The sequence below is a fragment of the Gossypium hirsutum genome, chromosome A09, assembly GCF_007990345.1.
Source record: "Gossypium hirsutum isolate 1008001.06 chromosome A09, Gossypium_hirsutum_v2.1, whole genome shotgun sequence".
Lineage (NCBI taxonomy): Eukaryota > Viridiplantae > Streptophyta > Magnoliopsida > Malvales > Malvaceae > Gossypium > Gossypium hirsutum.
The window spans coordinates 84,908,845-84,922,996 of NC_053432.1; the positions used below are offsets into that span (position 1 = coordinate 84,908,845).

General features: G+C 30.1%; 2 protein-coding genes across 5 annotated transcripts; both read right to left on the reverse strand.

Annotated features, from left to right (window-relative positions):
* Positions 1–1,275: 1,275 nt before the first annotated feature.
* LOC121206444 (dof zinc finger protein DOF5.4) lies at positions 1,276–3,036 on the reverse strand. Its single transcript, XM_041077377.1, has one exon. It carries the CDS (start codon positions 2,948–2,950, stop codon positions 2,051–2,053), a length of 900 nt encoding a protein of 299 aa, XP_040933311.1. The 5' UTR covers positions 2,951–3,036; the 3' UTR covers positions 1,276–2,050.
* A 1,859-nt stretch (positions 3,037–4,895) lies between these two features.
* On the reverse strand, positions 4,896–12,449 carry LOC107931413 (transcription factor BIM1). Of its 4 annotated transcripts, none has more exons than XM_041077378.1 (12): positions 12,244–12,449; positions 11,703–12,097; positions 11,478–11,555; positions 9,907–10,272; positions 8,934–9,042; positions 8,730–8,848; positions 8,354–8,465; positions 7,519–7,588; positions 7,328–7,423; positions 6,890–7,254; positions 6,165–6,295; positions 4,896–5,270 (listed from the first exon to the last, which is right to left on the reverse strand). In XM_041077378.1, exons 2-12 carry the CDS (start codon positions 11,737–11,739, stop codon positions 5,212–5,214), a joined length of 1,542 nt encoding a protein of 513 aa, XP_040933312.1. In that variant the 5' UTR covers positions 11,740–12,097; positions 12,244–12,449; the 3' UTR covers positions 4,896–5,211. The 4 variants fall into 4 exon arrangements, with proteins under 4 accessions (XP_040933312.1, XP_040933314.1, XP_040933315.1 ...); XM_041077380.1 differs by lacking the exon at positions 12,244–12,449 and adding an exon at positions 10,938–11,066 and having other exon boundaries at positions 11,478–11,560; positions 11,703–12,095; XM_041077381.1 differs by lacking the exon at positions 12,244–12,449 and adding an exon at positions 10,938–11,066 and having other exon boundaries at positions 11,703–11,740.
* Between the last annotated feature and the right edge of the window lie 1,703 nt (positions 12,450–14,152).

The window sequence follows — 14,152 nt, forward strand, 5'->3', positions numbered from 1 at the left end:
CAAATCTTTCAACACATCATGGTCCACATTGCATCTAGATCTTTAATTGATCTTCCCTATTGTCTATCAAGTCAATAGGACACACCAAAATTTTGTTTTTGTATCTTTCTACTTCTTTTTCTTATTTTTTTATATAAATTTTAGGTAAAAATATTACAGAAACTTTCGTAATAAGAATCAAATTGTATTTTGTAATACGCCTCACTCGTCCAGATGATCGAAACGAATGAGAGACACATTCGGAACATTTTAAGGGCAACAACAAATATTTGTTTAAGAAAATATATAACTTACAATCTATTCAAAATGAGTTTTTACGCTTTTCAAAGTTAAAAAAAAATCTTATAGTACCTATTTAAAGAAAATAACTACGTAATTTGTAAAATACAAGAATGTTACTTATTTTGCTCCATCTACTCAAAAAATAGATAAATTATTTCATGTACATTAGATCAAGAGTAAGTTGGTCCTTTCTGTTAAAATTTTTATCCATTTGTATTGTTAAAAATTGACTTAGCTGATAGAATAATCAGATAGTGACACATAACGTGCGACATGTACCTCATATTGATGTCTAAGAACTAGTTTTTAATTGAAGAAATGCATGAAAATTTAACAAAAGGCTAGTTTACTTTTTGATCTAACATAGATAGACTAATTTGCCCATTTTTTTTAGCAGAAAGAGTAAAATGTAATCTAATTTTTAGTACAGGGACCTTAATATTACTTTTATCTAATTTGATATATGTTTTGTATATTTATTTTATGTCTTTACTTTTGGTGTTATCTTTTGTTTTTATTTAGATATATCTTAGTATTCTACCCTTATTATGTGAAAGAATTATTAGGTAAACCAACTTAATTAAGCAAATTGGAGTAATTTAATTTTGATTTTAATTTAGAATCTAAAAACGAAATTTGACTTTAATTTGAAATCAATGCGAAGTAATTATAGCATAGAGAGTGTAGGAGCAATGTCTCCTAGTGGTCCAACTCTTCTGCCTAATAGTTAGACTTGTGGATTGCAATTTAGTTTAAAAAAGAAAATAAAATTATTTAAGACTTAATCAACCTATAAAAAAGTTATGTATATATAATTATAGTTTCTTTTATATTTATTTTATAATCTATAAAGATTAATTTTTTTGGTAATTCGTGAATATATTTGTCAACCAAATATAAATGCATTTGCTTAACACCAGGCAATTAATCAAGATAATCGATAGAACTCATCCAACTAAATTAATTTATATAATTATTATTATCGGTCAAATATATTCAATTTTTTTACTTTTCGATTCAATCGGGGAATTGCACTCTATACATAAAAGTCATAGAAAACACATTTTATATGAACAAAATCTGAAAAATGGCCAAAGAAATTAAGATTAAAAACCAACATGAAAGTTGGTCGCATATGAACAAACTAGAAATATCTTGTAAAATCATAAGTAAATAAATTTAAATATTGAAAAAAAGTTTGCAAAACAAGAAACAACCACATCCATATATCGTGTGAGTGAGTTTTTTTTTTGGTTCCAAATTTTTCTATTTTTTATATTCTAATTTTTATTTTTTAGCTCCATTATTTTTAGATTATAAAATTTATGTTCAATTGTTAATATTGTAACTTTTTTTTTAAATTTGTCAGTTTAACATTTTGCAAAGACAAAGTAAAAAAATTGCTTAAAAGAGTCACAGATAAATCATAAATTATTGGGAATTGTAGTGCAATTTACTATTATACTAACATGTAATTTCGTAAAAATTTAAAGAATCAAATGGTAACTTTATCATAAAAAATAAATCATTTGTTATTCATGTAACAAAGAAATTGATTTATAATAAATCTGAATTTAACAAAATAATTTTAATAATATTAATAATTAAATTTATATTTTTAAATTCTAAAATTAAATATTATTTTAAATAAAAGTTGGACCAAATACTAAATATAAAAAAATATGTACTTATGGTATTTTTTAATTTTTTTAAAATTGTGTAGTTAATAAATAACTTTTAAGGAAATTAAGAGGGTAAAAGATATAATTTACGGGAGATCGAGTGTAGGAGGATCTTGATCAGCCCACTGATTTTGATTCCAATACGTCTGATCAAAACTTCCATTAGAAAGATCAAGCAAAGTCGTCCCTTGATCTCCACTCCCTTCCCAATCCAACGGTCGAAATCCTCCATAATATCCACCCTTAGATCTATTATCCAAATTTGCTAACTCAATATCTACCGTTGGATCAAGCAATCCCATTCTGAGTTCCTCCACTCCCGTGCTCACCGTTTTTGGCTGCTGTTGCAGTTGCTGCCATTGTCCTTGCTCACTGAATACATTACCGAAGCCAAACGGCACCGTTTCATTGTTCGACCAAGTGATCAAGCTCGTAAAACTCTCCATCTCCGTAAACCCTAAATCATTAGGATTTTCGTAAAATTTCGAATCGCTTGCATTTATCAAGCTCGAATGAGACGTTATCGCCGGCGCCGCTTCGACGGTGCTGCCGCCGGAGATATTATTGTTATTCGTCGCTGGTACGTTAAAATTGTCTGCGGTAAGACTGTAACTCTTGCTGCAGGAATGAGTATTCTCTTTAAGTTGATTACAGTGTTGCTGCTGGAGGAGCTGTGGCTGTACAGCGGCTGCGGCAACTGTGATGGTTGCGGATGGTTTGATTTTCGAGTGCCTGGCTTTACGACAGCCGCCGCCGACGGGGACGTTTCGAAGTACGCCACCTTTCGTCCAGTAACGACGGCAGCTCTTACAGAAATAACGTGGCTGAGAGAGGTTGTAGTTGTTGTAGTAACAGAATTTTGTATTGAGAGAGTCGCAGCGGGGACACTCGAGTGCTTGGTGGTGCTGCGGCCGTAACCTGCCGTAACCGACTCCTCCGCCGCCGCTGAATATACGGCCACCTCCGATCGAGTGGGTGTCTTGCATTGCTCACAACAACTTTCGCTCCAATAAAATGAAAAACCAATTTGTTGAATAAAGCACAGTAGAATTTGAGCTATTGTCTTTACAAATTACAAATATTGTTTTGCGTATATCTTCTAGAAATAAAATGGTATACAATTACCAAATTAACCCTTCATCGTAAACGAAATTACATGTACGTGCTTAGGGTCGTGACTTAATTTTTAACAACTTGATTCAAGCTAAATAAATCATGTACAAAATACACCATCAAATCATATTTAGTTTATTTATGTTCCTAAATAAACTCTTTTATAAATATTTTAAATAAAAATTATTTGATTCTTTATGATAATGTAAAATAAAATTAATCCATTTAATAATTAAAATATGTTGATTAAGTCTTAATTCGATTGATATCAATATTATTTAAAGATTGAGAAGAATTATGAATAATTTTAGGCACTGCATAAAAAAATCAAAACATAATGTGAGAGAGGTTTCGATACCCAAATTCAAAGCCAATTATATATAATTATATTTGTGGGTTTTGAACTATATTATGAGTTATTGGCATGTGTAAAATTTTAATTTGATCAATCAAATATTTAAATTGTTCCAATTTTTAACTGGTTTATATGTAAGTCCCTATAAAGAGTATACAATAAAGAGTATACCAATTACTTCCACTATGACTAAATTAGTATATATATATTTTAGGGCGTGAAATCTAAAATTCAATCAGTATTTCTTCACTTTTATATATATATATAATGTTATTTGAATTGAATTGATGAATCAAATCAGTTAATTTAAAAATCAACTAATATATTGATTCAAACATGAAAGTTGAACCCATCGTTTAAAATAAATTAAAAATTAATTAAAAAAATATAATTTAACTATGAACCGAATCCCATTATTAAAACAATCGCAACGAGTCACAGTTGAATTGTCACTGTATCAGCTTTAACGTTAAGTATTTTGTGTCAATGACGCATCAAAGAATGGGAAAATTGCTTTGTTGACATTTTTCCACGTCCAAATTGCCTGCTCATAAATGGCTCATTTCGTAACCATGCATTATTTTCACACTTTAATGTATTTAGACGTCAAAGTTTTAAACACAAAAAAAAAATAAAAAAATCAATTAAATTACGATACAATATGGACGCAATGGCATTGCAGAAATAAGTGGAAATTTTGATGAAATTGATCTTGCATTTATTGCTTGAGTGAACATGTACATTGACGGTGTGTTTGTGAGTGTGTGGCACATTAGCTCTTCGGGTCTCTATTTTCCTTTTCATTTATCTTTCTCACATTTTAACTTTATTAATATAATTATACTAATTATTCTTGTAAAATTTTAAATCAATTTAATATTTTTATTATTTTGATTGTGGAAATAATAAAACGAAATGAATGTAATTTTATAAAAACATCATGATTAAACTCTGTAAGTATAAATTTAAACATAATTTTGTAGATCTAATTAATGGTTTTTAAATTGAGTTGGGTATAAATAATTTTTTTTGGATTAAATTAAAAAATACTTCTAACTTAAAATAACTCAATTTCAAATAATTGAAAAAGTAAACAATATAAGTAGTTCAAAGATAGTAGATTGACAATTTAGATCAATGAAATCAATTTCACCTACTGGTGAAATATGTGACCAAATTAGATTGAAAAAATAATTTCAACTTTTTCACGAAGTTGTCAAATTATATGACTATAGAATTTTGATTATCCTTTTTTTTGAAGAAAAAAGCCATTTTTAATATGGATTATAAGTGCAATGATAGTATATATTTATATTGAAAGGCATTTCACATGTTCATTAATAAGCTAATTTTGTTTCAGCCGGTTCAGTTAGCAAACAAGGGATTCACTTAAATAGTTGGTTTTCAATGATATTATTTGATGCACAGCATGATCAGAAATAATTATAATACAAGACATAAAATATGATAACTTACCCAAAGATTATTTCTTTTTTCCTTGTAAAAATAATGGTGAAATCTGTGATATTGAAATTTTTGCTGCTAAACAATACATAATCTGTTGTTTTGGACACCAGTGTATCACTTTTTATATGTTCATATAGAATATATATTTGTATTCAACATATTTATTTCAATATCTAAATCTAAAGTTAACAAAGGCAGACTACTCCAAAAAAATAATTAATTAATACAATGAAAAATAATATTGTTAAAATATGTAAATTATACCTTAATTTTCTTCAGGTCTTAAGCTTCTTTATAGGTCGATCAGAATCATCAACAAATCCAACTCTTGAATGTGTCGTCCCTTGAATTGTGGATGGAATCTCCCTGCCCTGGAGCAGAGTAAAATAGGGAAGAATTAGGTTAAATTTCTTCGGGCTTTTTTTTTACTATTACAAATAGAGTATATTCACAAATATAATATTAATACAAAGTAATTACAATATAAAATTAAATGAGTTTCAAGTATGAAAAAAAAAACAGATAATAACAAAGAATTCTAATAAAATCCTTACATGAACTTCAACTTAAATCTTTAAGGATCCAAAACCTTCGTTTTCCAAAGTTTCATTGGTTACTATTAAAATATTAAAATTAAATAGGTAAAAATACCATAGAAGCCCTTATACTAGGTGTTAGATTGCATTTTATCCCCTCTACTCAAAAAAATAAACAAATTAGTCATTGTACAATAGCTCAAATAAGCAAATTGGTCCTTTATATTAAAAATTCCATCCAATTCTACTGTCAAAAACTAACATAGCTAACAGAATAATGAAATAGTGATGGATGGAGTGTCACATGTACCTCATGCTAATATGCATGGACAAGTTTTTTACAATAGAATTGAATAAATTTTTTAACAATAAGATCAATTTACTCTTTAATCTAACATACAAAGATTAATTTCTTATCTTTTAGTAAAGATGACAAAATGCAATATGAAAAGGGAAAGCTCTATTAATCCGAGCTTTTTCATCATACAAGGATGAAAGTCAGAGTGTGTATTTTTCTCTCTATATATATAAACTAAGTTGATTATGTGTACAATTTTTGCTTCAAACACATATTTGGATACAGGTATAAAAACTTAAAAGTATGATTTGTCAAATATATGAAAATATTAAACAAGAATGAAGTATACTTGTGTCATATTCGTACCCATATCCAACACTTGAGACCGGATAACATAAGAGGAAAAAGACGGCAAAGGCAATGAAAACAACCTTTAAGTGTGGAAGTTGGAGCAGTATAACCAGTACTAGATTGCTTCCCAAGCTCAATTTGAACCGAGAGGCTAGCATGTGACAAGTCCACTCCAGATGCCTGCAGTGCTTGCGTTAGTGTATTCAACAACCTGTCGAAGATCATGATCAATTATTAAATCTACCCATGTCGGCGACTCACATTAAGATCCAAATAACATAGGTTAACCCCTCATTCACAAAAGGAAAGATCAAGAAATGATGAGTAAAAATCAGGGAGAAATAGCTTGATATGAATAGGTGATAAATATGGTCATTTCAATTGAATATGAAAAGAAGCAGAGTAAAAGTACAATGGTGACTTTTGTATTAATAGTTAGATTGCATTTTGATCCATTCTCTCAAAACAGATAAATTAGTCTCTATCATTAGATAAAAGGGCAAACTAGTTTTTTTATTAAAATTTTCATTCGTTTCTACTATTAAAAACTTGTTCTTGTACATCAAAATGAGGTACACGTGGCATAATGCATTAAATCAAAGGATTAAGTAACTCTTTGATCTGACGTACAAAAATTAATTAATTTATTTTTTTGAAAAAAAAGTACGAAATGTAATCCAACTCTTATATAGCCTCAATTGTACCTAAAGAAGCAGAGATGGTTGAAAACCAAAAACATGCAGAACAAAGCATTTAAAAAGAATTATTAGATCATTCATCAAATAAAAAATAAGTAAAAGCTTACCCTTGGGAATATACACTTGAGATGCTAATCGTTCCACCTTCAACTGTCAACTCTTGTTCTTTCAGCTTTTTAATAGGAAGAGCACCATTGGTTTCTGCATCAGATGGCAACGTGGGTGTACTCCGGGCAGAGGTAATCGAGTTTGGCTGTGGTGACACCGCAAAGGGCATTGTCTTATTCATCATTGCAGGACCAAGGTCTACTGGTCTCAACGTAGTAGCTGTGCTCATATCAGAGTCTACAGGGTTCATTGCAGTTCCAGGAATGTTTGGGGCGACGGAAAAAACCAAGGCTGAAGGAGTCGACACGCTATTTATAGCTCGAGATTGATCGGCATGATTTTGTGTGGGTGTTTCGTTGTTTCTCTGTTTCAGATTAGGTTGATAGTCAGTCATTGAGAGCAATTCTTAGTTAATAGAGATAAGTATAAAATTTTACCCATGGCATCAATTTTGATGGTTCATGATTCCATCCTTGATATGCTCCCTCATATATGTGTACTTTCTCTTGTAAAAACTGAATGTACTCGATAACCTGTGAGTAGATTGAACACACCATTTGTTAAAAGTTTTGAAAATTTTGTAGATGGGAAAAGAATAAATCATAACTATTATAAGAAATTTAGGTACCTCTAATAAGAACGAGGCCTTATCTCTCTTTTGATCACTATTAGGAATGATACCTTTTAACCTTTGAAATCTGCAAAAGAATTGCTGGATTTTAGTATCCAATGACGATTTAGTATTTATGATACTCATAAATATGTCTATACTTTCATCCAATCATGATTCGAACATGGTTGTCCAAGTATTTCAAGAATAATGAAATGTCCGAGCAACATTGTTTAATTTGTATCATGGCTTTTCCAATTTCTAGTTATTAAACAGCATTTGAGTCCCAAATTGATTTTGAGAACGACTTCCAAACAATCATGGTTCACTAACTATCCACAAATCTACAAGAATTTGCCTCTCATATCATACTAGAACTAACATGTGAAACAAATGAAAGATAAAGTACACTAGAAACAGCACGGTAAATTTAGTGTTTATAAGTTCACCACTGAACTTATTTAGTGAAAGCAAAGGGATATGTTCAACATGAAACATAAAGTACACTAGAAACGTCATTACATTACTTGTTCACTAGATAAGAAATAAATTCCTTCCTAATTTAAGAAGGAATAGGCTGACAAATATTAAATGTGAAGCAGGTTATAGTTCTGATGTTCACTGATGTGCACTTGTGTCTGATATATTGTTCTATGTGCACTTTTGGCTGTGTTGGCGTGTATCTGTTTCACTATGTTTTTTCCCTGATGTGCAGTGGTGTTTACTGTGTTATTCCTTATGTGCACTTCAGTTGCTGTGTATGGACGTGTTATTGTAGCTTTTATGGGACTCGCTACTCAATAATATTTTATTTGCTGATTAAAAAAAAAAGGTTATAGTTATTTATACTTGCCTGTCATTAATTTTACTCCGCCGCCGCTGCTCAGTGGCAGAATGTTTTGATCTTGGGGTGTTAGCCTTCTGATCGGCCGCACTCTTTCCATCCACTTTTACTCTCAATTCTCCTGCAAAAAGAATCAACAACAATAATAAGGCCATCGAAATTTTTCAATAACTCTCGTAAAACCATCAAAATTTATTACTGCCCCGATTCCTAATACCCTTTACAAAACCAAGAACACTTTTATTTAAGGTCAGTAGTATTTACAATAATATGCAGCACAATGTTATTCGGACATAATATTCAAAAATGCTTCCAAAAAAGAAATTAGAACGGGATACATAGATACAACATATGTAGTACTGTAAACCAAAAAGAAAGATTATACCTTTACTACGGATAGTAGTAGAACTCTCTTTCTTGAGATTGAAATTTTCATCTTCTTCAAAATCATTATATTGAGCAGATTTCATCATTTCCATGAAGCTTTTCTGCTTTGATGATGGCCTGTTGATGAGATCACAAATATACTCTTAATTTTTAACCCAGAAATAAAAGAGTAATAAAATAAACGAAATGGAAACTGACTAACCGAGATGAAGGGAGAGAGCTGAAACTGTTGCGGTGGTTGTTTGTTGATGATGACTGCGATGGTCTCTCCAACGATGATGTGGCCCATTGCCTCTCCTTCCCCGCTGCTTCTGTCAAAAGTAGCCGCCAAAATTACATTCAGTTGAACGAACACAACGGCTTTTATGCCGAATGGGCAGGGCTGGATAAAACCTTCATGGCTGTCTTGATTACTAAAGTTCAAACCTCAATGTTAACTTAGAATTTAAATTCTTTTTTGCAAATATTAACTATTATTATGGTTTTTTTTTAAACAAAGAAAACTAATTAATAAACAACTTTTTCGAATGACTGAAGTACGACTTAAACTTAGCCGCCTTTATGATTAATACAAGCGTAAGGTCATTACTTAACCTAAAGTCCATAAACTGTAATGCAAGTGCATGCAGTAAGGATTAATTCAACCACATCGCATTTATCGGGCATTTCTTTGCGATAAATGCTATTACGATCAATAGCAACTCTAACATAACGAGTATGTCCATTACTACTTATTAGATTAGAGTATATCTATGATTAAAATTATGTAATAAATGTATTTAAAATTTTACTGTTAAAAATTGACATAAAGTACGTTATTTGTTATTGTTTAATTATTTTCTTAATCATGCTAGTTTTTAACGATACAAATATAATTTTTTTTTACAAAAAGAACTAATTTAATCTTTGGTCTAACGTATAAAAATTAATTTACTCATTTTATAAGTAAATGATGTAAAATATAATTTAACTCCTACCATAGTAACATCCGTGATACTTTTACTCATCATATATATATAATTTTATATTAAAAATAAAAATACACTCAAAATAATATTTATTATTTTGTATAAAAAAGTTTTTTTAATAAATTCACGATTGATTTCAGACTCGATTGATATTCATCACCGGTAAATGAACTATTAAGTGTTGCAATACCGTAAGAAAATTGTTACCTCTCACAGCCGGTGTTTCGCCGGTATTCTCCTTCCCTGTCTTTCCCTTCTTTGCTACAGATTCTTCCCACAAAGTGAAACCACTTCCAGTATAAGAACTGCAGTTGGAGGTTTCATCATTCCTCTCACTAATACTCCTTCGAGCTACGGTGAATAATGCTCCCTCTGCTCTACTGGAAATATGGCTTATACTGTAAGTTCCAATTCCACCCGGAAGAACATGTTCCGCAGAACGAGGTGGCGGTGCCGGCGGTGGTGGTGGCTGTGGCTTTTCAGCCATTGCTTCCTCAGCTGTTGTTTCTTCCTTAGCAATTGCCTTCCCTAATGCTTCCAGTTGTAGGAAGTCATGAGTTTTACGATACCCATCTGCTCATTTAGAAACCAAAGCAAGCAAATTTAGGATAAGGAAACACAATTCAAAAGTCTATACTATTATGTATATTGCATAATGTTTTATAGGATTTATATTTTAATAAATTAAACGTTATATTTCATATAGTAAAAATATTGATTTAATTAATATCTATAAATATATCAAATATTTTCAAAATTTCACCTGCATAACTAGTATAATATTATTGCTAAAATGAATAATCAAATTATTAAAAGTATTTATTTTTAAAAAATCTAGGCGCATGAATATTATATTTTTTAAAGTGTTACTATTATAATACAAATAAAGTATATTCACAAGCATAATACAGCCAATGAATTTAAGGGTAAGTACTTTAGCTCCAAAAATAGAAAATTTACCATACAAAAAATTTTTTAAAATTAAAATTAATATTTTTACCCTCTGAAAAAGAATTGTTAAATCCTCTAAAAAATAATGTAATTGTAAATTAATACATAATGAAAATATATTTTGACTTTTTCATAATTCAATTTGGGTTTAAAAAACTCTAAATTTACCCTAATAATATAACTATAAAAATACATATTCCAACCCCTATAACGTAGAATCAAAATTATATAAAATATAATGATGAAGAATAAAAAACCGAACTCAAATATAACATAGGAACAGTTACCAATATTTAATTTAATTTATGGGTCAAAAATAAACTATCAATTGGCCCATTCGTTCGCGAAAAAATGCAGTCACGTGCACCACTCCACATCCAGATCCGTAATAAAACTCTAAAGATGGCGGAAACACCCTAATAATAACATAAAAACAATCTGTAAAGCGAAAAGAGGTTTTATAATATTGAACCAGTTCTTTTATTAACGGTATACCCTTTTTATTTCATTGATTAAGAAATAAATCCTGAACAAAAAAATTAAGAAAGCAATCAAATTATCTTATATTCTTTTTTAGTTAATATTTCTAAAATATGTTTTTTATATTATTGATATTAATTATAAAATCTAAATATTATACTGTCTATGGCTAAAAAAATTTCTCATTTTATTTTGATGTCTCTTTTTTAATTACTTTAAAATAAAATTAATATTAATATTAATAAAAATGAAAATTAGGGAAGAATTGAAAAGAAAAAAAGTTGAGAGAGGATACTATTTAACTATTATTTTTCTTGGGATCTTGAAAGTAAGAACAAGAGAATCACCTTGAGCAGGTGGCCTTGGATCTTGTAGGACGCTTGAATGACTGTATAGTGACAGAAAATCATGCGTCGGTTTCCTTCCTGTTCTTCAAAACCAAATCTATTATTTTCACAATTATTAATCAAAGTATTTAATTCACACTTGTTTTTAATAAATTTCTTTTGAATTTTATATCTCGTAAAATGAAAGTAAATCATATATATAAACGGCCTGATAAAGTAAATTACCTTCTGCTCCCAAAGGCCAGGATTGAGGAAGCTCCATCTATGACTTCAGTGTTTTTTTGTTTTCTTTTGACTGTGAAGCTTTCGATTAGAAAAAACAGCGAAATTCAAAAGTATACAGCAATTCAATGAATTTTTGCAGTGCTTGAGCTGTAGAATTTGAAGGAGGAAAACGAAAAGGGAAAAGTCTTCAATCCGTATTGCTTTATCAGATCCACTACACTTTGAGAAAGTGATTTCCCACGGGAAAATTTCGGGCCTCGAGCTGAGATCGGAGCCACATTAACATAGCATTCAAATTCCGAAAGCTTATCAAACAATCGACTTCAGATTCCAGAAAATTTCCTCGAGAAAATTCGACAAAATACTGCTCGGAGAGATCTTCTCCACTTGTTTAACTGAGCGAATACCACCACAAAAATTTTCACAAATTGAGAACAAAAAAAAACTCAAAAAGCTAAAATGAAATTCAATTATACATAAAATTTAGCTAACTAATTCAAACAATAACAGCAAAAAACAAAAACAAAAATGAACTACATACCTGCTTTGATCTGAACTAGAACTATTTCAACCTGGAATTTTCAGCGAAATGAAAGATTTGAACCTACGATTTCAATAATCGTGTAACAATGCAGCAACTGAGTCTTTTAATTCGAATCAATTTGAGCTAATTACGAGGTTTTTTTGTGTTCGTAGAAAAATGAAAACCTCTCGCTTGCTCTTTTCTCCTTTCATATACTTTTTTTCGCGTTTTTAATTTTTTTTATATACTAATATAGACTGGTTTTGTTAACGGCGTTGAAGTAACGGCGTTGCGGCCGGGTTAACGACGGTAAGGCTAAAAGTTGACGGCCTCATTTGAATTTTTTAAATAATTATTTTTTTGGGTAATTTGGTGTGGCATTCTATGGATCACGGAACTCAATGATTTTAATAGTATTTATGTATTTTTATTTATAAATTATTTTATGTTTTTGGCAATCCCGATTAAATTTTTATTATTTGTTTATGAATTGTTTGGTGGAGTGAAAATATGGTTTTTTTTTATAAATATAAATTTTTTTTAGGAAAATAGAAATAACAACACAAATTATTTATTCAATTAAAATGAATAAAATTTTATGTAACATCAATTGTTGAATGGTATTTGGATAGTTGAAACCAAAATCAAAAGAATAAATCTGATCTAAAGATTAATGGATGAACTTATGAGTAACTCTATCAATCGATCTGAAGATTGGGAATGTAATGAAAATAAATAAAATTAAAATCAACAGAAAGTCTATGAACAACCTCAAAGATTTTGTTATACAAAGATAAGTCCAAAGATTGGATATTAAACCTAGAAATAAAAATATAACCATTACTTTCAGTAATAAACTGATGAAAATCGTAATTTCTAGTAAAAGAAGTGTCTCGACAATTATATAAGTCTTTATAGAAAGAGGATAAAGGCACGAGCCATAAGACTAGCACAACCAACTCACACCATGCCTTCTGAGCCATGCACATTCACACCACAAACACCTTGCCTCCCAATCAATCTCCAAGCAGCATCCGCATTAAGCTTAAGCATGTCTCCAATGAGTGCTTCCCATTTCACAACAAAGGAGTGGATAGGTAGCATTGGCACATGCAACAAGTTATGCACCTTAAAGTCCTTTTGCAACGTCCGCACCTTAATCAGTGCATCCTGTGCGACTATCACCTTGCTTTGGGTAATCTCCAAATTACAAGCATACGAAAACCGCTAAAGTACCACCAATAGGCTCGTAATCGTAAAGTCGTCTTTGTCTAGCTTCCTCGTTACAATTCAAATATGCAATGTAATTAACCTTGTATAATACATAAGATAATATAAAAAGAAAATAAGTTTAAAACTATGTGATCATATGGTGCCCATTATTGTAAAGTCTGGATCTATTAAGGGATAGGCTAAGACTAGGCACAGAGATTGTTCTACTTTGTACCACTTCACATAACATGTGAAGGTAGGTCGTAGCCAGCTGCCCCATCAGCCCCACCCTAGATTTCCCCCAAAATCATACTCCAAATTGACTCACGTGACTAACCCATTCTCGGTTGCTCTATGTTGGGCCCGAGTCCGGATCGGAATTTTAGGTTTCAAAAATATTTATAATATTTTTTAAACTTAATTCATGGTTTAATCTTTAAAATATATTCATTTTCTCACTTAAGTATTTTATTTTTTTATCTTAATTTGATATCTAAAGTATCAATTTCTTTATTTTTTGTTCATTTGACATTAAAAGAAATTGTTAAGTAACTTAGACCAATGAAAAAACGCCAGGTGACATGTTTTGATCAATAAAAGAATGCCACATGGCAATTAAGTTTATTTAAATTAAAAATATTAAATTTAAATAAAATAAGAAATTATAATATTAAATACTTAAATATTAAAAAAGAACTTTTAACTTTGGCTGATC

What these genes read in the sequence shown, in the direction of transcription:
- LOC121206444 (XM_041077377.1), bottom strand. Translation starts at nt 2,950, where the DNA reads ATGCAAGACACCCACTCGATCGGAGGTGGCCGTATATTCAGCGGCGGC.
- LOC107931413 (XM_041077378.1), bottom strand. Translation starts at nt 11,739, where the DNA reads ATGGAGCTTCCTCAATCCTGGCCTTTGGGAGCAGAAG. An exon ending in CGAAACACCGGCTGTGAGAG is followed by an intron (nt 9,043 to 9,906) that starts GTAACAATTTTC and finishes TACTTTTGACAG; the next exon opens with AAGCAGCGGGGAAGGAGAGG. An exon ending in AGCTCTCTCCCTTCATCTCG is followed by an intron (nt 8,849 to 8,933) that starts GTTAGTCAGTTT and finishes TCTCATCAACAG; the next exon opens with GCCATCATCAAAGCAGAAAA.